At 39.9% G+C, this 24415-nt stretch overlaps 1 protein-coding gene across 5 annotated transcripts; it reads left to right on the top strand.

Annotated features, from left to right (window-relative positions):
* Positions 1 to 330: 330 nt before the first annotated feature.
* Positions 331 to 3675, top strand: LOC148039872 (uncharacterized). 5 transcript variants are annotated; one of them, XR_015693408.1, is made up of 4 exons: positions 331 to 1394; positions 1598 to 2606; positions 2711 to 2787; positions 3046 to 3071. XR_015693408.1 is itself a non-coding variant. In XM_087694850.1 (4 exons), exons 1-3 carry the CDS (start codon positions 921 to 923, stop codon positions 2783 to 2785), a joined length of 1536 nt encoding a protein of 511 aa, XP_087550976.1. In that variant the 5' UTR covers positions 331 to 920; the 3' UTR covers positions 2786 to 2787; positions 3046 to 3159. The 5 variants fall into 5 exon arrangements, 4 of the variants coding, with proteins under 4 accessions (XP_087550976.1, XP_087550960.1, XP_087550967.1 ...); XM_087694850.1 differs by having other exon boundaries at positions 2733 to 2787; positions 3046 to 3159; XM_087694834.1 differs by lacking the exon at positions 2711 to 2787 and having other exon boundaries at positions 3046 to 3675.
* The last annotated feature ends 20740 nt before the right edge of the window (positions 3676 to 24415 follow it).

Below are 24415 nucleotides of genomic sequence, written 5' to 3'. Positions count from 1 at the left end.
GTGCCTTCCAAATCTTTCCAACTCGTGCTACGTAGGGTTGAAGCGTTTCTCCTTGGTCCGAGGTTACCCTACTATAGCATCAAACCAAAGCTTTAAATAGTATATAGTAAAAGTAAAGATAAGCATAAAGACTACTCACCTAACCATTTGTTGCATGATATTAGGTCATTACGAATTGGTTTTGAAATACTAGTCAAAACTTCAAAATCCTTAGCCCCAAACTTGCCTCGTGTGAACGACTCCTAGGGTCGGATGGGACGCAGCCTCGGCCTTAAGGGACTAATACGGAGGGGTGTTTGCAGGACCCTAAAAATGTAAGGATGTCGGAAAGAATAAATGCCAGGCATAAAAATTATGCTAGCATTCTTTCCTTTTTGGGGAGTGGGGAAATGGAATCAAGAATGAAACATATATTCTGGGAATGCCAAGAATGTGGGGGATGGATGGTGATGTGATGTGGGATAATGTGATTGTGATGGGGGATGATGAGGTATGGTGAGTTGATGGTGATGGGGTGATGTTAATGAACCCTGCTCAGTGCTCTCTCTGTCTCCGAGTGACTACCTATCTTCCACCTTTCAGCCATGGCGGCCTCTCCTTCTCTCGCCTGCGACTCGGGCTGACACAGGGCATGGCCTCAGCTGCCTCTTTTGTGACTTTCTTGTAATTGGATCTGCTGCTGTTAGGCTAGTGTAAAACCTGCTGCGCAAAATTCACATGTTTCTCCTTGGTTGCCACAGCAAGAAGAGCTATTTCTGACACACAGTGGTGCTTCATCTGTAATGACCTTAGGTATACCCAGTAGACAGCATTAAGACGAAATTTGCACCCCCTTAGCTTCACTGAGAATCCCTAAACAATCTGATCAGACAAGTTTTGAGGAAGGCTCCAAGAATCCGTAGTGCATTCTTGGTTCATCCATGGCCGCGGAGCCACACAGTTTGCAGCACAGCCACTCCGCTGTCCATCCCTATCCACATCCCCACCCCCATCCTTATCAGCATCAGCATCAGCATCAGCACCAGCACCCTCTTCATCACCTTCCATATGACTATCATCGCCAGTGCCGTCTGCCGGTGCTGCCACCGCCGTATCATCATCAGCAGGAGCACTCACAGCAATTTACTGAGGACAGGGTGGCTTTTAAGAAAGGGCCTTGGACTGCAGACGAAGACGCCCTTCTCATTGCCTACGTAACTAAACATGGCTCTGGGAACTGGAACTCTGTGCAGAAGTACTCCGGATTGCAGCGATTCGGCAAGAGCTGCCGTCTTCGCTGGACTAACCAGCTGAGACCCAACCTCAGGAAGGGAGCGTTTTCGCCAGAAGAGGAGCGCATCATTATTGAAGAGCATGCCGCGTTGGGAAATCGGTGGGCTACAATTGCTAACAAGGTGAGGAATTTAGGCTGTGTAATGGCATCTTCTGGTGTCCTGTTATGTGCTTTTGCCACAATTTTTTTGCAAGCAGGGCTTTAGCTACATTTGATGATGAGCTTCGTCCTTCACAATCTTTGCCTCTTGAGCCCATTTTGTTCAAATGCCCGCATTTACTTATACACATGCTTTGTCTCTTGTTGAATTTGATTTTTCTTCAGCTTCCAGGACGCACAGACAATGAAATCAAGAACTTCTGGAATACCCGTATGAAACGACTGATGCGTGCTGGTTTGCCTCTCTACCCTCCGGATGTGGTACCTGTCAGTCCTCAAAATAAACAAGGTAGGGAAGGAACCAGTGTAAGCATGAGCTCAGGAGGTGATTCAGAAGGTGTCATAGCTGTAAGTCAGAGTACAGAGTTTCCAAGAAGAATTGAGCAGCTTAATTCTGCAGGATTCGCACCTCGTTCTGCTGCTGATGCAGGGACCAGCACAAAAGCTCCCGTAAACACAGTAGAGATCAAAGAGAGGACGTCTGCAGCAACTGCATTAGGGGATGTGAATTCCTCACTAAAGCATGCTGCTCCAAGCTTGTTACTCAAGCAGATCAGAGAAGGTTCATGCGCATTTGATGGAGGAACAGGAAATACTGTGAGAGTGGATTCAACTGCCCCATTAAGAGGGTTAGGAGCATTTCACCAGTATCCTGATGAGAACGTTACCCTCCAGCCAATTCTAAAAGCAAGATGTGCCCTTGATTGCAAACCTGGAAGAATAGATGTACTTGCTCAAAGTTTTCCTTTTGATTTTGAATCTTCAGGGATGAAGCTTCACAGTTTTGGCTTCTCTGGGGCTAACTTGAGCTCTGTTGCTAACAGTAACACCACAATGAACAATAGCAGCAGCAGCAACAATAATTCAAATAATAGTGCTTGCACTAGCTCTTTTCCTACTTTTGGTTCAGACAGTCTACTGTCGAGCCTAAATGTAGAGCTCCCTTCAGTCCAATTGGCAGAGTCTGCAGATAGTGTGGGAACACCTAGCTCAGGCCTGACCAGCCCATTTACTTCCTGTAATAGTTGGCCAAACTATCATGGCTCAGAGGTGGATAGTTCTGGCTCTGCCTATATTGATTCCAATATTAACACGCAGACAGATGACAATATTGTTCACAAGCACAATGATGCATCAGCTGAGCTGTATCAACATGTTCCAATGAGTTATCAAGGTATGGATGAGGCCAAGTTTTTTAACCATACGATTCCTTTTCTTTCTGGTTTTTGCATGTCCTCTTTGATCTCTGCTAGTCTGTGCACTAATGGATTTGGGCAGGTTCTTATTTGTACTGATGTAGGATCAAAACTCTGCTTCTTGTGCTCTTTATGCCGTGCGCAGATTGAGAGCTGAATGTTAGCCCTAAACCTTTTACTGTCATTTCAATGTCATGCTAATCTGATTCTTGGCAAAAAAGCCAGTAAATGTATGGTTGTCCCTGTGCATGACCTGCCCATAGTTTGATTAGAAAACTGTACACTTATAGTCCTAGTTATTACCTGGCAAACATTCTAGTGTGCTTATCTTGCATCATGTAAATATGAAATATGATTTTACCTAATTCATGTTTGGGAAGTTGGTATTTGAAGTGAATGTCTTTTTCTTTCATACAGGCTACCAGCAAGTGGAGAAAGCTGATGATTCCCCTTTAATGCTGGATGAGGATGCACTACTGAACTGCAGTATTAAATTGGAAGAGCAGGGCATGGGGTCTTACACAGATGAGGAACTATTTACTTTGCTCACATTTGAAAGGCCAGATTGGATGCCTGTTATGAGTCTGTATGATGGTATGGAAGCAACAAGTGAGCAGGAAGAAGAATTGCCATGTGACCATTCAAGGGGTCTGGAAGCCATACTTGGCAATGAATTCCCTCTTGATTTTGAGCAGCTGGGAGCAGTGACCAGCATAAGCAATGCTTGGGAGGTTGGCCTGTGTGTGTGGAATAACATGCCGGGTGCTCTCCAAGTTGGAGACTTGCCTTCTGTCTCAGAGAGCAGGATCCTCCCCTCTGCAGGTGAATAGACACCTTGGTTTGCATTCAGGCTCCACCATTTGGAGCGTAGCCTTCTAAGTTTCTAACTTGTCGGGCCTGCTCCTTGGAGCAGGCACCATATTTACAAACTTCACCTATGCTATTGGTCTGTGCTGTCCAGTAGCAATGGGTCTGGTTATGAGTAGATATATTGGTTTGTACTGCTCTTGTGAATTATTCAGGACTATTTATGCTGATTGTGTTTGACTCGCCTAGCACATTACATGTGTACTTTTCTTAAATTGCACAGGAATTATGGATTTGGTTATGAATGACAAAGCTAGTGGATTGCTGATTCCTTTCTTGAGGCTTTGTGACCAAAGCTACGACAAGATAATGCTGGCCAGTATAGCCTGTAGGCAGAAGTAAGACCTTTGGATAGTCCGATACGCTTGGGCCAGCTCCAAAGAGCTGAAGCCTTTCTCTCTGAGCTTAAAATCTTAATATTTGTCACAGCTAAGATCACTGATTATTATCGTCTTGAACTGACTTGACCTTTTAGTAGACTCTGTTGCCATGTCAAGGCTTGGTATCTTAAGAATCATTATGCCAAACCCACAGGAAGTCTGGGATCAACCTTTTGGGCTGCAGAGTGTGCCAGCAAGAGGCAACTAACCAAGTAGCACTTCATTGACCATCCCAAGCAAAAAATTTCTTATGTATGTAGATTGTCTAGTGGAGTGATGTCAGACACATAGATATTGGACAGTTTGGCTTTGTGAAGCCATTTGAACCCAGACAATCGCCCTGCTAACAAGCGGTCTAGATTTAATTAAAGCTCCAATGGTTGTGACAAGTAAATTATCTGCTGAAACATAATTTGGTGATTCTTTACCTAAAGAGCTCTTGGCTTCGTAAAGTTTTTTATAATGCATAAACTGTATTAAGATAATATTACAGCATCATAAAGAATGCATCATGTGGTAAGTGAAGGGCTGAATAAAACAAAGGTCATGGGTAACCCTAGGGGCTTCAAGAAGTGAGCCATGGCCTTGAAGAATAGGAAAATCCTAGAAGCCCATCTTGGCCATACCCCTCTCAACCCAGTGTTGGAAGGTGTTACAATAAAAGAAAAGTGTGTATGTGTATGTTTTTTAGGGGGGTGGGGCGTGTGTCTAATTTTCATGTGAAGTACCTCAATTTGTCCTTTTAAGATATATTGTTGAACATGTAAGTAAGGAAAGGCTTTTTTGTATCCAAGCTGCATACATAAATTCTTACCATCTTCATGGAGTAAATAACTCTCTTTGTCAAGTATGCCATTGGCTCTTGTGGAGAAATATTCTAACAAAGAAACTCGAATACAATTGTATAAGGACCACATAAATTGATAAAAGATCATAGTTAGGGTTATGGTAACTCAAAGGCAATGAATATAACGAATGAGAAATTTGAAGAATTTGAATAGAATACAATGCTCATGTAGCAAACACACAATGCAATGAAGAAATATTGGTTCTTGAACTCTCGTGTCTCAAAGATCGAGGTAGAGAGTATGAATTAGAGTATCACGCTGACAAACCTTGAATCATAGCAAGATGGTGTTTGTCAATGTCTAGAAGAACCAAACATAGTAGTGATGGATATCTAGATCAATGTTTGATAGGCAGAGATGAGAGAGAATATCAAATGCAATTGCTGGAGATGATGTGGTAGATTGGTGGTAGCATTAATGACAAAACACAAGGTATGTGATGACATGGCAGCCAGGTTGGTACAATAGTAGCTTGGGTAGTAGTGAAGTGCAAGGCAATAGCTAGCAAGTCCAAATGTAGCAATAGTTGCCACACGGTAGCTAGTGATAGCAAAGGAAGGGTGTAGCAACAATTGTCTAGCAAGAATATGTACAAGGAAGATATCTCAAAACATGCAAACATGTAGCCCAATGTGACTAAGCAAACTAATTGAGCACGTTAAATTTGGCCTAGTGTGAATTAACCAAAGAAGCTTCCCTACTATAGTCCTATAGGTGAGCTCACTGAAGAGTGAACCAAGAGTATCCTTAGATAAGTGGATAATAGGATTGAGAGGCATTGCCATAGGTCATGTCTGATTAGTGCAATATTGTTTTACCACCAATTGAAGGGTGTACTCTTGCTATGACACAAAAATATGACCCTTAAAATGAGTAACCTCCATCCCCAAAAAGTAAGATAACTAAGCGAGGTTAGTTATCTTAATCTTAAAGGTAGAACTAAGGTAGATCTTAATTTCTATTAAGATATCAGAATCTAAGCCATGGAAAAGTAAATCATCAACGTACATCACGATATAGCTAATCCTCTCTAAAGTAATACAAACATATAAGTTTAGGTTATAAGGGGTAGAATGCTATCTGTGAGTCCTATGAAACTCATCCATTCTCTTGAACCAAGACCAAGATGCTTACTTTAGCCAATAAGGAACTTTCTGCAAATGAAATATCTTATCTTTCAAGTTAGGAGGAGAAAATTTGGATAGCTACTCCAGATAGACTTCTTCCTTCAAATAACAATTCAAAAAGGCACTTTTAGCATCCATTTGATAGATTGGCCAACTATGGTGAATAGCAAGTGCAACCAACAAATGAAATGATGGTAACTGTGCAGTAGAGGCAAAGTACTTTCACAATCAATTCCTTGCTTCTATCGAAACACTTGCACTAAAAAGCGTGCCTTATACTTGTCTAAAGTGCTTTTAGCTTAGCCCTAAAAATCCACGATCCTGAAAAATATCTTGTGAGATTGATGATCCACTAAGGTCCAAGTGTCATTGTAATCAATACTCTCTAGCTCCTTTTCCATGGTCTCTCACCATTGGGAGTACTGACAAGCCTCCTACCAACTTTCTACCTCGAAATACACGATATAATTAATTATAAACAAGATGCAAATGAAGGATGAGGTGCTAGATGGGTAGATCTGCTAGGACCCTTCAAAGTAAAATCTGGTAGAAGGATCCCCAAACCTTGCATTGTCTATTGGTACCAGCAAGGTAACAGATCTCACAAAGAGGGCATGGGTGTTGAAGAATATGTGGAAAGGTTAGGAGCAGGTAGTATACTCGGCTTGTAAGGCACTATCTCTAATGGTATGTCCTGAGGAATCGGCTCGAAGTATAGTGCAAAAGGTTGCATAATCTCCCTCTCATAAAAAATTGCATCTCTTAGTATGATCATCTTGTTTATCCACAGATTGAACAAATGATAGGCTTTTGGCTCAAAGGAGTATCCTACAAAAATCAATTTATCAATTGGAGAGCAATCTTTCCTATCTTATCATAAAGAGTGTATGTGTACACATGATACCCAAAGTCTCTAAAGTGGAAACCTACAAGCCGAGAGCCAAAGAATGCTTGATATAGGGTGATCTAAGAGATTGTTGTAGTGAGGCATTAGTTGAGGATGTACACGAAGTGCTAATAGTCTTGACCCAAAGGTATTATTGAGGGAGCTCTGCTCTACGAACAACATAGTGTATCATGTTCATGACTATCTAGTTCCTACACTCTATGACTCCATTTTGAGAAGGGTAGTTGGTAGAGGTGAGCTGGTGAGAAATGCCATGCTCCTATAGAAACTCAGTGAACTTCTGGGAGAAAAACTCACCACCATTATCACTTCTCATGCAACCTACATAACGACTAATTTGGTTATGTACCAACAACACCCAAGTAGAGGAGTAGGTAAAAGCCTCTAATTTATGCTTTCAGAAACACACCTACATATACCTAGAGAAATCATCCATTATAAAAATGAAGTACAATGCACCGTTCAAGGTGCCAATGGATGTTAGCCAGCAAAGATCAACATGGATCAATCTAAGGGATGCCTCAACACTTGAGGAATCTAATTTGGCATTGTGCAATCATCACCTCCTTGCTATTCTAGCATGTTAAGCCAACTACATATTTGAATGTAAAAGAAGGCCCTTAACCATCCATAGGCGAGATAACTCATAAAGAGAGTCATACATGTGATGTCCCAAGAGATAATGCAAAAGATGCTCATTGTTTATAGGCTCTCATGTGGTGGCCAAAGCTTGGAAGCGATGGAATGCCAAGTCCTCGATTGTTAGCTCGGAAACCAGTCTAAGAATCAAGGACCTTGACTATAGTTTCTCTAAAGAAAATCGCTCGCCCCAATACACAAAGCTATTGAATAGATAACAAGTTCACCCCAAGCTAGGAGAACATGATAGGCATTGTCTAGCATAGCAAGGTCCAGATCCTAGTTAGTAGCAAAACTAACACAACCTTGGTCAATAATAGAACTGACACAACCCTGAGCTTGAAACTTGATGGAGGAGTTATTTTCAATCTGAACACACATGAATGTAGGGGCTTGGGTGAGGAAAATGTCCTAGATAGGGATCATGTGATGTGTAGCTCCATTGTCCACAATCCAAGCAAGAGAAGAAGTACTTGACTGTGAATAAAGGGCCTTTGCAATCACCATGTTGAGAGACAACTTGCAAATGAGAACAAAACTCAATCCTCAAATGTTTGTAAAAAGATGAGGCGAGCCTTAGTAGACCAATCAAACAAGCCCTTTGGTGTTGAGAAGGAAGTTGAATGTGATGGTGGCTAATCGATGGCAGTGTGTGTGACTGACCACACCACTACCCTTGATTTTGGTTGCCATTGTCCCTTGGGGGGGGGGGGGGGGGGGGGGGTGGGACAGGCGAGGGGCGAGGCTTAGTCTTTGATTTTAGTTGTGTGCCTCTTGCCTTTGATGAACACATGTCAAAATGGCCAGCCTTTTGATAGCATTGACTTTGTTCTTTTTAGGTACATTCTACCACCTCGGTTTAAGAGATGACTGGGAAGCTCCTTCTGACTCACTAACTTGATTTTGATTTTAATTTTGGTTTTTTTTACATTTTCCTTATTGCCTCTTCAGAGTAGTGGCAATGAGGGGCCCCTTTAAAGATAAATAGCTATGAAGCTAATTGAATAGCCGAATGTAATGCAATAGTTGATATTAAGATTCATAGAAGGTGAGCATGGTAGGCTGTGAGATCACATGTTGCCTAAAATGGAAGTATTTCCTTGGCAGCTTATCTAGAAACGATGTGACTTGGTCGTGAGAGGGCTTAAGAGCCCTTGTGGGTAGAGAATTTAGTGAGAAGTCCTTGATACTCAATCAACTTCACGTCATCTCAGTCGCAATGATTTGAAAATTTGGAGTTCATGGTCAAGTGTGATATAACGGGTCCTCTCCTAAGCTGCATAGTGGTCAGTCAAGTGTGCCCATCACTCGAATGCTAGGTCAAAGTGCTGCAATTGGGAGTGAAACTTAGGGAGAAGATTTTGCATCAACTTGACTATAGTAGATTCCTAGACTTCCATGAATCACACAAAACACCTGTTGGTGCAATGGGAGCTAGGTCAAACTCCAAGCAAGTTGGAGTGTTGTCCCATGGTTGAGGACCTGATCCATGTATAGGTTATGGTGTTATTACTATGTGGACACATGTGCCTATGTAGGCTATTACATAATTAGATGGCTTCATGGGTTCTTCTTATTCCTATATTCAATGAAGCAAAGCACTTTGGTGGAATAAGATGGGAAACATTGTTGTTCTTGCTAAAGGAAAAGGAACTTTTGGAGAGGATCATAAGGAGAACTATGACGTGCTCTTTGAGGAGCAACCCCCTGAATGAAATGGCTCAACAGTAGGGCGGAAAAACTAGAGTTCCTCTAAGCACATCTTGAAGAATAGGGGTTTTTAATGGATTAATTGCTAATAGAGGTTGAGGTAATGGTAGTTCTCTATTAATATATATTTCCTGCCTTACATTCATAATGGTTGTATCAACACTCGATGAAGAGAAAGGTGAAGAAGAGGATAATGCAAGTGACTTAAGGGAGGTAGGTCTAATCATAGGTGAGTTGAGACTTACTAGGTGTGTCCTATCCTTGATGGGGCCTGAGTGAATGTGGAGAAGGTACAAAGAGGGGCTAGGGGATTATAGACAAACATGGATGACCAAGATCACCACAAGTTCCTAGCTTGAGGACCCCTAAGTGTGATGTAGTTACTATGGTGCATATTTATTTTGTTTTCTTTTTCTTTTTTTTAAAAAAAAATTGAATAATTAAAATGCCATACCTTTAGGCTTGCCACCTCATATCAAGCTATTTGGAAGCCTACGATCTTAAAAGGGCTTGAAGATAATAAAGTTGGTTCAAAATGGCATGTGGACTCAAGTGTGGCCAACGAATATTGTGCCAATGCAATTGAAACACATAGCATTGTTGTGAATGCAAATGTTGTCAAAGAAGAACTATTATGGTTGGTGAAACCTTGCATCCCCATTAGAGCACATTGCAACTCTCTCGGGGAAGACAATAGCCATTTGAGGTGGATGTTCAAGGCACAACCAACTTGAAGAAGCTGGAGCCCCATAGTTGATGGCCTTGTGTACCTTTGTCTCTTGGTTGAGAGTTCTAATTGATTGTGCACTTGATGGTTCCATAGCTTAGGACTTTTTAGGAAAGGCTTTTGCACATGCATTCACTTGGTATACATTGATAACACCATGCAATTTATTCTAGCTCAAAAGATTGGAAAATTTTATGACAACTTGATAACACCTTTGTGTCTTGCAACTTAGTTTTGATTTTATATCATCTATCCACCCATACAATAAATATAGCATGCTACAAATGTTGCAAGGGTAACTAAGAAGGTGGTCTAGTATGCATCGAAGTGGTGTTTGAAAATGAAAAAAATAAGGATTGAAAGAACTTGTTTATATGCAAAAGAGTGGAGGTTTATTTATTAGCTAGTGACACACCTTGTAGCAACCTTTCACATAAGTGAGGGTTATACTCTAATGATGTGCAATGATCCATATCATATGTTCTTATGACAATATGAGTGATGTAGGTTAAGACATTGCTAAAAAATCATTGATTCTAAGTGATGCAGGTTAGGATATCGTTAGGAAATTGCTAATCCTAAGGTTATCTTCTACATGTCTATTTATGAGTTAATGCAAACACCATAAATGAGATCATATTTGTTCATCTTAATAGCTCATCAATGTTTATCATTTGTCATGCTTTGATTGCCAATCCTTTCTCATTGTGCTTGATTGAGCAAAGTACTTTTACAACAAGGAGATTCTAACTTTGCTAGATGGTCCAAATCATCTAGGTCTTCTTGTGTACTATTTAAAGAACTAGGTTTGAAGGATGTAATGAAGTGGCTGCACCACACAGAGCTTTCTCTCATGATACTTGTGTTGCTATTAGTTCCTCTACTATGTTGGTCCTCTTGGTGAATATCAATTCATAATCCTATGAGGCACACATAAGGGTTTTAATTGCTTCAATCATTTTGCTATCTATAAGACCTAAATCCATACCATTGAGCAAACAAGGTGAAAGTATTATCTAGTCACTTTTAGGCATGTGAAAATAGTTTCACTCGTATATGTAGCCATGTTGGTAGCTAGTTCTAGGATTAAATGTCTACTATATTGTAGACTTGGAGGTGGGTTGGATTTAGTAATGTATACGTAGTGCTTATGATTACCTTCAATTGTACCGTCAATGTTACTAATGATGGACTCTTGATTATGATTACTAGATACCTTCAATGGTATCAATGATGGACTCTTGATTAGTTATTCCTTTGGCTGGTTGTCATCATCTTTGGTTCTGGTTTGCCAGTTGTTATCAAGTTGGTGATGGTGAAGTAGCCATTGTTAATAGTTACTGCTTTTATGAACTTTGGTTTTCAGAAGGAATGGTTGTTGAAGAATTAGAAGAGCAAGGGGTACTAACACCTATTTTTCAATACTTCCCCTCGAGCTCAGAAATGAGCTTGCACACATTATACTCCAAGCATACTCTTGAAGTACTCAAACTTATCTTTTTCTAATGCCTTGGTAAATATATTTGTAACTTGGTTGTTGATTTTGACAACAAGGACCAAGTCTATTTCTCCATCTATCACCTTTTCTATGATGAACTGATACCACACTTCTATATGTTTTGCCCTTGTATGATAAATTGGGTTTCTGACTAGCATAATGCTACTGATATTATCCCAACATAATATCACATTCCCATTAGTCTCAATTCCCAAATGAGATAGTAAGAGTCTCAACCATTTTTGTTCAAGTTCTAAGTGCTATACCACTATATTTACCCTCCATATTGGATAATGCAATGATTGGCTATTGTTGGGGGTAAAGGCGCCTCTGCCTAGCTGCCCTTGTATTACTACACTAACAGTACCTGCCACTGCACACTGCAGGTGGCGGGCGCCCGCCACCATCTCTTTATTCTTTTAGTGATAGTTTGAATCAACAAAGGCCCAATCACACATTGTGACTGTTGGAGTTCCCATTTGGTCTCTCTCTCTCTCTCTTTCTTGCTCTTGCTCTCCCACCATAGCTCTTCCAAGAAAGCTTCAATCCTTCTCACCTTTCAACTAGTATCAGAGACCGATTGCTCAAGCATTCCGACTTGGTTTGTGACTCCTTCAGCTTCTTAGCAATTACCTACAATCATTGGGTCTCCTTCTCGGTAGCCATAGCCGAATCTCCCAAGCTTTGGTCACTCCCTCGCTTCCCAAGCACCTACCCGGCCCATTTGGGCACCCTCAGGGAATTCCTTCAGAGGTATTGGAGCTCTTTTTTGTTATTTTACTTCAGTCCATAGGTTTTGTGAGGCAGGGCAGCCACATTCTCTTGCTTCTTATAATGCCTACTCTCCACCGGTGACTTTGCCCTTCAAGAGGGAGCTCCTGGGGGTCCTTGACTACTCCCCCGACCTTGCCTTGACCTTGCCCAGCCCTTCCACATGCCCCATATCATTTTGGGCCAGCTTGAAGACCTGCAAAAAATTTCCTTTTTTACTTTAGTCCTCCCTTGGCACTCATTGGCAGCTTGAAAACACTTCATTTGGCACTTGGGAACACCCCCTCATGCTCGACATTAGTGGTTATCATTGGCATTGAATTGTGGACTCATTTAACTCAATTTAGGACTGTTTTCCATAGTCCACAAGCAGCCACAAATAGTGTTACATCAGCACTTTATGTTTATGCTTGGTTGGCACTAACATTGGTTACTCGGTTGGGTCCCGAATGCACCCCGAATGCTAGGGGAATGTATGCCTATGATGTGAGATTCTTTTGGGGCTGAATTTACTTAGTCATTGACTATTTTACACAGCCCACAGGTAGCCCTCTATCATTACACTTTATGCTCATGCTACATAGTCATTTGATGCCCGATTATGCTCGATTGGTGCCTATCCATATGGGAAAGTATGCTTATGGTTTGTCTATGGTTTTGAGCTGCTCAATTTTGGACATTTATTTGATGTTGGAATATTTATGGTTGAAGCTATTTTGCTTATGTTTGGATATGCCTATTGCATCCAGGCTATGTCTTGCATGTATACATTGATGTAGTGACTCTCGAGGATTGACATACAGCTTGGATTTGCTCTCGAATCATTAGTTGAGCTTGAGCTCGCTTTGCATAGCATTTGGATCTTCATCTTTGATGTACTTATGGCATGTACTTTGCTTATGTCTAACCGGTCTTGACATGCTTGGCCTATACTACTACGACATGCCCGTTACATTGTTTGGAGTGGATGCTACTGAGCCTTGCTTTGGCTTAATGTTTGATTTCTCAGAGCTTACTTTGGCTATTTCTCGGCTTGCTAGAGTTACAATTTGGATGTACTTGATGTCTATGGATGCTATGTATGGATGCTACACGGCCTATATGCTCATGAGGTCTTATCGATGCTTGATCTTGGATCTTCTGGCAACTGGTGCTATCATATGCCCTTGTTGAGCTTCTTTGCTTGATATTTATGGCTTTTGTGCTAGTGGGAGTGTCTTGATACGATTGAAGACATTGAGCAGGGGTGGTTTATGCTACTTGAGCATTCAGATACTTGAGACTGGGATCTTCACTTGGATGTTGCATGGCTAATATGCAGTGGTCCTCACAGATGTACTTGGGCTGATTTGGGCTTTGCACTCCCTGAGCATACACCTCTTTGTGTCAGATCTTGCTAGTGTTGTGTACACTTTACCCTATTACACAAGGGGATGTGCTGGCTTACTGACTGATTCAATTGACATGCTTGGGTGTCTGCTCGATGTCCGCATGACTGTCACATGTTGATTTATGCCCACTTGATGTTGATTATGCTTTGACAGTCAGTGGTTGACTTAGTGCATTCATTTTTCCTACAATTTGCTCACATTGTACCTGGTTGTAATTTATTAGAGCAAGCAGTTATGCATGGAATGGCGTGGAATTTTCATGCTAAATCATCTTGATTTTATGTACTTTTGATGATACTTGGTGGACAACATCATAAGCTATCAGTTCATGGTCATTTTACCTTGGTTTTTGTGGTATTTTGGATGTTTATAGAGCAAAAAACAGCAAGCAGTTTTGCACTATCTGCACCGTTTTGGACTGCAGTATGGCATCTTCTTCTACTGATAGTGCTATCTTCAACATCATTAAGCTTGATGGTACAAATTATGCCTACTGAAAGAGCCAAGTTTGGCATGTATTTGTGTAGAAATTGCAAATAAATCCACTAAGGATGCATGGCGAGCACCCTGAAACTATGCCTGATGACAAATGGGATGAGCTTGATGAGTTATGCAAGTCCACCCTCATCTTGTCTCTCACTAAACAGGTGCATTACAATGTGGTTGAGGAAGCACAGAGTGCTTGGGAGCTTTTGGATAAAATTAAGAACCTCTATGACAAGAAAAGTCCAACAAGTCAGATGTATTGGTTGAAGCAGCTTATGGACCTGTGCACGAAGGAGAATATGACAATGTCTGCTCATTTGAGCTAGTTCCATGCTATTCTCAAGAACTTGACTTCGCAGGGCATTACCTTCAATGATGAGGTTACTCCATTGTTTTTGCTTGGGACTCTGAGTGAGTCATGGGATGTATTCCACACTCCCTTATGTGCTCCTGCTACTATTTTGAACTTGCATGATGTAGAGAGTGCTCTTCTATAGGAAGAGATCAATTGTAAGAACTTGGATGCCTCTCATGTGTCGCATGATTTGACTATTAGAGGCAGAGATGGCCTCTGTCTAGCCGCCCTTGTATTACTACACTGTTAGTACGGCCATTGCACACTGCAGGTTGCGGGTGCCCATCACTGTCACTTTATTCGTTATTCTTTTAGTGACAGTTTGAATAAAGGAAGGCCCGGTCACGCATTGTGATTGTTGGAGTTCCCATTTGGTCTCTCTCTCTTTCTTGCTCTTGCTCTCCCGCCATAGCTCTTCCAAGTAAGCTTCGATCCTTCTCACCTTTCAGCTATGTCTTGCAACTCCAACTCACTATGGTTGTTCCAAATGAAAAAGCATATCCACTTATTGATCTCCTATGCATAACGTTGCTACCCCAGTCTGCATCCATGTATCTAGACAATGTTGATTTGATTTCTTTCTCAAGAGGCCAAATCCCAAAGTAGCTATTATGTATCTCATAATTCTTCAAACTACATCAAGGTGTATTTTGAATGGCTTTTGCATATGCTAGCTAATTACTCCAACTACATAGCTTAAATCAAGTTTAGTAATAGTGAAGTAAATGAGACTACCAACCATCCTTCTAAACATGGTAACATCTTCTATATAATGACCATCATCCAACAACTTGACATTTTGATCCAAGGGTGTGTCAACTAGCTTATACCCTATCATCCCATATTTCTCAAACATCTCCAAAGCATGATGCCTTTGAAAGAGCCAAATACTATATTGTGTGTCTATGACCTCAATACCTAAAGAATATCTTAGTTTTCCAAAATCTTTAATGTCAAATACTTTATGAACCATGTTATTTATGCCTTCTATTTCCTTCTCAATACTTTATGCGTTTACTAGATCATCCACATAAATGATTATGAGATCAAATTCTTTATGCAACATGTTCTTTATGCCTTCAATTTCCTTCTCAATATTTTATGTGATTATGAGATCATCCACATAAATGACAACCACAACCATTCCACCATCCAAGTTCTTGATAATATAGAGAATCATCAACCATGCTTTGCATGAATCTCATACTAGCCAAGAATTTACTAATCCTGTGATACCAAGCTCTTAGAGCTTATTTTAGCCCATATAATGCTTTCTTCAACCTACATACATAATGCCGAAACTTAGGGGTGTTTTTAGGGCAATGTGGTTTGACCTACTTAGATAAAGATGTATTAGGCTACATGAGAAGTGTGTGTGACTATCTGAATAAGAAGAAAGGGATAATATAGGAGCTACTTGCTCTGTGTGATGAAATCTCTCTCTCTCTCTCTCTCTCTCTCTCTCTCTCTCTCTCTCTCTCTCTCTCTCTCTCTCTCTCTCTCTCTCTCTCTCTCTCTCTCTCTCTCTCTCTCTCTCTCTCTCTCTCTCTCTCTCTCTCTCTCTCTCTCTGTGAACATGGTATTAGAGCCATGTTAGTCTGTGAACTTGGCTATCGCAAGAGTTGGGAAATAATGACCTACGAAGCGGTCTACAAAGGGAGAAGAAAGTGCTAGCAGCCATAGCTCAAGAAAAGATGAGTATCAGATTGTTGATTTGTATACACACCTCTTCCAAATTTCCATTCTAGAAATCATTCTTAACATTCATTTGCTAGCCTTGCACTTCACTTTATACAGCAATTTACATCCAATAGCCTTGTTACCATGTACTAGCTTCATGAGATCACAAGTTTTTGTTATTCTCTAATGCACCCTAGAAAACCACAACATGAACATATACAAAATCATTGAGAAAGCTAGACAAGAGCATGTACACCAAGACCTCACAATCAATATGGCCTAGGATAGTATCGCATGAATCTACAAGGCTAGCGAAGAAATAGAGTCCACAACATGGAATGACATGCATGGCCTTTCCTTTCCTTCTCCTATGGGATGTTCCCTAAATATGATACATGCAAGTCATTTTTCCCAATCTACGAGAAAAAAGGGACTTCGAACCAATTAATAAAATCAAACAATTAGGTGAAACAAACTTGATTTCGAAAGAAGTATTGTGTAAAATGACTGTCTCCCAAGCTTTGGAATATTTTTTTCACGTAATGTGGTACTTATGAATAGATAAGATAAGCATTTGAATTTGATGATTTGCAAAACATAATCCTTCACCAAATTCATTCTAAAATCTACCAATGAGAACTTGATTGGAACACTATAAAACTTGGCCAAATTGAATCATATATCTTTTTCTAGTTACGAAAGAACTTTGGATAAATTGAAACAAAGACAAGCCAAAAGATTGGAGGATCAATTCGAGACCATATTATTACGCGATCAATTCCTTCAACTAGGAATTTTTGACTCGTCAAAAACCCATATGAAACCCAATGGAATTGATTTGATGAACCAAGTCTATTCGTAGGGGGACATTTCATCTAGGACCCCTTGCTTCACTTTCAGTCGGGCGGGTCCTAACCCTCCTTCCTCATGTTGTAGTTTTTCAGTGAAGCAAGAATTCCTTTGGAGGCTTTATGTGACTTCCTCATGTTGTAGTTTTTTAATGAAGCAAGAATTCCTTCGGAGGCTTTATGTGACTTATGGTATGAAAAGGTTAAAAAGAGTTGTCAAATCATGGGTATGATCGAAAATTGATCACTACTAAGTTATTGGAGAAACAGTTGAATAATGGTCATTCAGATGAGGGGCAACATTCCAATTCCAAATACCTTAAAGAGACAGTTTATGCATATATATTTGCAATATCCACACATATCTCATTCTTTGGATACTCTTTGTTCTAGCATATTCCAAGCTTCTTAGGAGTTTTCTATTCTTCTTATTCCATGGAGCCGAATGAAGGGAAATTCTCATATTTGGTTCTTAATTAGAAATGCTAAAAACATGAGATAGCATCAACTATGACCCTTATCATTCCAAGCTATTGACGTAAATTTGATTCCCACTACTCGCTATTGTATGGATCAAACAAGATGAAAGAAATTTCTCGATATTTTGATAGACCTTTGCCGAGTTCTCAATTAATTTGAGCTCAAACTAATTGGCCCCAACATATGATGCAAAGACAAAACCATTCATTTTTTGAGTGGGGCTTATAGGTCATCCAAAAGAAATTCTGGGGTAAAAAAGTAGGGTGGGGGGTAATGCCCATAGTCTAATGGATAGGACAAGAGACTTCCAAACCTTTAGTATTGGTTAAAATCCTATTGGACATAAACATGCCACAATTGACTGGGAGAGACTAATGATGGAACAATCATGAGAGATACTAATTTGATCGAGAGAGCCTAATTACTTTTCTTGAAGTAGAAAAATTTATCTATATTCCTTTTAATAGCTTCTCTTAATAGAGTCTCTACCTCTTTTGTCAATACTTTGGTGGAACAAATAATTTTACCAAATTGAGGTCTATTATTTGTTATATGTTCATACAATTGAAGCAATAATTGTTTAGTTCAATTTCTATGTCCAAATGTTCATTGAATCCATTATAAATAGTAGCTACATGTTCTTCCATAGATAATGGAGCTAATTGAGACCGTTTTTCCAATAATTCGTGCAGCCTCTAACCCCTCGCTAACTAATTCTGAGTCTCCTTGTTGAGATCAAAAGAAAATTTTGTGAAAGCTTCCAATTCTACAAATTGTGCCAATTCAAGTTTTAGCTTACCAGCAACTTGTTTCATTGCTTTTATCTTAAATCTATTGATAAGAAGATTTGTCCATCGGTGATCAAAATAACATTTGTCGGTATGTATGTTGAATATCTCCAACTTGAGTTTCGACAATGGAAAGGGCGACCATACTTCCTTCACCTAGGCAAATGCTTAATTTAGCTGCTCTTTCCAAAAGAAGAGAATGCAAATAAAAAACATCTCTGAGATATGCCTCGCACCCTGGTGGTCTTTGAAGTAGAAGAGACATTTGATGATAAGCCTAAGCTTATTTGGAAAGTTCAACATAAATTATCAAACTGTGTTGCTTACAATACATCAAGCATTTGGCCAGAGCTTCTCCTAAATAGGGAGCAAGGTATTGCAATGTAGTTTGAGAGTTTGTAGTGTCTGATATCACAATAGTGTGTTCCATAGCACCATGTTTCTGGAAGGTATGTACTAGTTGAGCTATGGAAGGTATTTACTATTTCAGCTACAAAAAAAGCCTTTTGGCCGATGGCCACGTAGATGCAAATAACACCTTTACCTTTTTGGTTTTGAATGGTATTTACTACTTAAGCTACAAAAGAGACCTTTTGGCCAATGGCCACATAGACACAAATAAAGTCTTGATCTTTTTGGTCAGAATGATATCCATAGCTACTATAGTATTACCCATCTATTTATCTCCAATAATCAACTCATGCTAACCCTATCCTACTACACAGATCATAGAACCAATAGCAATAAGACTTGTTTGTAAAGGTTTATGTATGGAATGTCTTGAAATAATTATGAGTGTGAGGGACTCAATTGATCTAGACTCAGAAGCTAGGATTTGACCCTTTCCATCAATCGATTTGGTCCAAAGCCATAAGAAAGACTTATTGTGACTAGTATTTGTGCAATTTTTCATGTTGCTTTTACGAGACACCCTTTTTTTTATGGTCAAACCATATTTTCTAAGTGGAATTAAGTGTACAAGCAAATGATTTGCATATGGCTTTTTATTAGGTGAGGGGAAAGTTCTGAAAAGGACTACAGTATCCATCAATTGCACATATTTAGAATTCTTACTTTGTATCCTATTTAGTCAAGGATTTATTTCTCATTGATACTATGGACCATCCTTTCCTTAAGTACTACAATGGTTCACTTGCTTTATCCTTCCAACAATCCCAAAGTTTGGTATAGACACGTTTTTATATAGGTGGTGAGTTGTAGGAAGTTGTATTGATATGTCATATCTCACAAAGAATTCCTTTGCATTTTTAAAACAGTCTTTCTAGAAGGAGAAATTGAGTGGATCCTACTTTTACATTAGAAGTTTTGTGATAGAAATGAAATTTCTCAATAAATGAATTATTTTATCAAATTGTTTAATAGCTTCGATATAACATGATTATGATATTTTCTTCTAAAACTCACTCGAAAAGATTTCAGTAGGTTCCTAATGCTATGCTATGATATCCCTAATCATCTTAATTTTATTGGGTGAAGGCATAATATAAATTCATACAAAACATTAGCGCTAAGACTCAAATTGTGCTATATGTTTGGTGATTTCTCCATCGGTTAGGATAGAAGAACCCATAGAAGCAGCTAATCTCATACAAATTGTATGTGCATCTAGTATCACAAAGAGCATAGCATCATAGATTGATATTCTTGCTAACAATTGCTCCACCATGTGAATTTACATACATGTACATATCCTTGCTTTCATCCTCTTCATTTGGATATATCATAATACCAATCAATTGATTTGCAATTTCATTGTCTACGTATTGAGTCTACGTATTGACTCAAAAATAGTAGTATTTCTCGATAAAGCTGATTGATCAAGCTAGGTCCTCCCCCCCCTTAAGAACCATACAAGACTCATTAAAAACATACGGCCCACTAGATTTTGGAATGTTAGAAATAAATAGAAATAGTAAGATGAACATGTAGGAAAAATGAGTAAAACCCCCTCCCATTTTTTATTTACTTAAGGAGCATTACAAAGCTAGCCCTTGTACCAAATCTTTCTATCTCTATAAATCCCTAGTTCTGTTATTCTTTGGTTCAATTTTGTGTGTGTGTATTTTTTATTTATTTATCAATGATATTGAGCCACTTTGTGATTGGTGCATTCAGAAACATGCCTCTTTCTACCAATCTGTTCTTTCTTGAAATTAGGTGCTCATGAGAAGAATCTTTGGGCTCATTCTTCCACTCTAGGGGTGGCGATCCAAATGACATGTGCACATGTAAGGGGAAGAAGGCTTCTTTTCGAGGGGGTGAGCTGTCAATGAGATGCCACTCTACAAGAGCTAGAATTCTAACCTTGTGTCAAATATGGGTTAAGGGAATGTCCTAGATAGATAGTTTCTAATAGGCCTCCCAATGGGTATCAACCTTCAAGTGCAAAAGGAGAAGGGAGCTTGACTATAAGGCCTACCCATTGAGTAGGACGAAAGTCGGCCTTAGTGATCCAATGGTGCCAAGTGGAAGGGTTGTCGCTCAATGGATAAAAGTTACTCTAAGGATAACAAACCAATCTTCCCCAAGATTTCACATCAAGAGTGTTGGGATAAAGGGTAGTGCGTGTGTCTGCCACTCGTAAGGGCCAGGATGTACATAGTACATATACCTATCTAAAACATTATTGAGGTACACTCTTCAGTACCACAAATCGTGCGTCTCTATCTCTTCTCTCTCTCTCTCTCAACATGCATCTCTACACAAAAGCTCCATTGTAGCTATCTCAGCAAACTGGTATCAAAGCTTGGTTCAAGCAATCAGGAGCTTAGCATTTCTTCAGGTGCAGGAGCTTGAAGTTGAAGAAGAGTTCACTGTGAAGAATCTGTAGGTAGGGCATCAAGGTTTGAAGCTTCTTCTTGAAGCTTGAAGCTTCCCTCTTCATTTGAGCTTGTTGGAAGCCGTACGTGGCCACTTGGGGACCCTCCCCATCATCTCCAACACTTGGACCAGCATTCCAATCTCTTTTGGACCGAAGGCGCCATCAGCATGGGTATGCAAATCTGGTTTTCAGCATGCTCAGGACCTACAGCAACATCTGCTCCTCTTCATTTGGCATCGTGGTTGTTCTCTAGACTTTGCATCTAATGCTTAGCATTGAGCATTGAAGTGTAGTGTTACACTTAGGGATGATGTACATTCAACTTTAGGTCTGAAATACACAATATTCAAACATGAAATAAATAGGGCAGCACATATCTTTATGTGTCTAGTGCATACAGATCATGCCAATTTGATGGCTATTGGATGTCAGTGGGATGCAAGATGTCTCGGGGATGATGTGGCATTTTCTTGAGGTCATTTGGAGCTAATATTGGCAATCATTTTGCTCAGTTTGCAGACATACTTGTGGCTAGAGTACACAGTCCACAGCCTACAATTTACAAGCAACTCTCTATCCTTTGATGACATTGGTCATTGGACATGCATGTTGATGCATATACATGCTCGAGTGATGTCAAGTCACTTAGCAATGATATGCCTATGTATGGAAGTGCATTTGGGCTGATTTTGACTGAGATTTCACTCAGTTTTGACATAGATTTGGTTGTTGGAATAACAAGGCTCAATGACATTTTGATTGTGTATGCATTATGTCTTGCTTCTAGACTTTGGTCTTGAGCATTCTATGCCATGTATTCATGCTTATGGTTGATATTACATGCTTGGATTTGATTCCGTAATGCATTTCAGCAGTGATTAAAGGTCATTTTTTAGATCAGCTTTACTTACAGGTCTACTATTGTACATTTAGGATAGTTTCCTGCATATCCAAGACAAGATACCTCATTGTCAGGAAATTTGATATTTTAAGCAGTTTTCCATGGTCTTTGGAGCTCAATCATAGTCAATCTAAGAGGTTATTTTAGTTTTTAATTTTCATGATAGATTTTTCCTAAATGTGTGGGGGACTGCACTCCTGAATTGTAGGACAGCCACCTATATATATTATGAATTTTTGGACTGCACTCTGTTTTTGTTAGGAAATTTGTATGTTTATTGTCATTGAATGCTTTTGAGGCATTTTGGGCAATGAACTTATGTATGTTCTTGATGTTTATACTTGGGGATATTCCTAACATAATACTGAGTGGATTTTGGAACTTTCATTGCTTGGCATTAGCTGTCATTTACTGTGATACAGCTATTTGGCTATGAATCATGTCTAGAGCAGTGCCAATCATCTTATGCATATCAAGAAGCTTAAAGGAGCACATGTGTGTAGTTTGGCAAAAGCAGTGCTATAATATATTGTTGTTGAAGAAATAAGCAAAGCTGATTAAAGTAAAGGGAACAAAACCAATTGATGTAGAGCAGGACGAGTGGAATGAGCTGAATGAGCTTGCACGTTCCACCATTGAGCTATCAATTTCTGATGCCTTTTTGTTTAACATTGAAGGGTTGGATTCTGCTTATGACATTTGGAAGCAACTAGAAGAATTGTATGCCTAGAAGAGTGCTACAAGCAAAAGTCTACTGGCTGAAGAAACTCATGAATTTGTGTATAAAAGAGGGTACTGAAATGTCTACTCACCTTAGTGAGTTTAACTCCATGTTCAGCCAGTTTGCCGCTTTGAAGCTCAATATTGATGACGAGTTCAAAGCTACATTCTTTCTTTGCACTCTACCAGAGAGTTGGGATACCTTCAGGACTGTTATGAGCAATTCTAATGCTAAGCTTTTGTATGTTGATGTAGAGAGTGCTCTACTCATGGAAGAAATGAATCGGTAGAACAATGCATTGAGTAAGTCTTCCAATGCTTTGCATAAGATCACAGCAGAAAGGAAAATCTAATAGCAAGGGACATAGTAAATCATGTGGTAAGGATGTTGAATGCCATCACTGTGGCAAGAAAGGTCACTTCAAACATGACTACTATAAATGGAAGAAAGAGAAAGGGAAGGGCAAGAAGACGGATGATAGCAAGGAAGAGAAGAAAGAGAGAGAGCCTGCTAAGAAGAGCAGTGTAAAGATTGAAGAGGTGAATGTAGTCAGCCACCATGAGAGCAACAATGGGAATGATGCTCTCTTTGCCTCTTCATGTTTCAGTGCACATGCTTTGATAGCCAATACGAATGATGATATGCACACTAGGATTTTGGATTCAGGTGCCTCTTTTCATGTCACCCCTCACCTCGTGAGTGGTTTAGAGACTATACAGGAGGTCAACAGGGTGTTGTCCATCTTGGGGACAATTATGCATGTGACATTGCAGACATTGGTAATGTGCAACTAAAGTTTCAACATCGATCTGTCTTCACTCTTTAGAATGTAAGGCATGTACCGTAGCTCAAGAAGAGCTTGATTAGTACTGGTCCACTAGATGATTATGGTTTTCATACCACCTTTAGTGATGGGAAATACTTTGTATCCTCTCCATGTATCTAATGTACATGACCATGTTGTTGCCGTGACCGAGTAGCCAAGTGTTTGCTTGTGGCATGGCTAGTTGGGACACATAAGTCAAACAGGAATGAAAGTAATTTCTCGTTTGGGTTACTTGCCTTGTCTTCGTTATGCTGATTTTGAGCACTGTGATCATTGTGTTTATAGTAAGCATACACAAACATCTCATGAAAAGTCTCTTCCACTGAAATCTTTGACCCTAGAGTTAGTACATTCCGATGTATGTCAGGTGCCACAGTTATCTCTAGGGGGAAAGAAATACTTTGTCACATTTGTCGATGTGATGCTATTCTGAAGGTATTGGTTTACCTTATTCGTAGCAAGGACGAAATGCTTGACAGATTTCAGAAATTATTGGCATTGGTTGAGAACCAGACCGATAAGACACTTAAGTGTCTTCGCTTCGACAACAGTGGGGAGTATGTGTCCAAAGCCTTTCAGGCATTTTGTGACAGCAAGGGGATAAAGAGGGAGCTCACTGCCCCTCATAATCCACCCCAAAATGGAGTTGCAGAGCGCATGAATTGGACCATACAGGACAAGGTCCGTACGTTGTTGTCTCATGTTACATTCCCCCATGGCTTTTGGGTAGAGGCTATTATGACAATCGTTCATTTGATTTACAGGTCACCGAACAGGTCTTTGGGGGGGAGAGTCCCTTAGGAAGAGTGGTCAGGCAAGCCATCTTCTTATGCTCATTTGCGAGTGTTTGGCTATGAGGCTTTCGTGCACATACGGAAAGAAGAATCCAACAAACTGGAACCAAAGTCCTGTAAATGCACACTCCTAGGGCATAGTAACGAGGCTGAGATGGGGTATAGACTTTGGGATCTCGAGAGAAGAAAGATAGTACGCAA

Source organism: Lygodium microphyllum, chromosome 2 (assembly GCF_053477565.2).
Source record: "Lygodium microphyllum isolate KBCC chromosome 2, Lygodium_microphyllum_v1.1.10, whole genome shotgun sequence".
Taxonomy (NCBI): Eukaryota; Viridiplantae; Streptophyta; class Polypodiopsida; order Schizaeales; family Lygodiaceae; genus Lygodium; species Lygodium microphyllum.
Note: the sequence above shows the minus strand (reverse complement) of the source record. Positions and strands in the feature narration are given on the sequence as shown.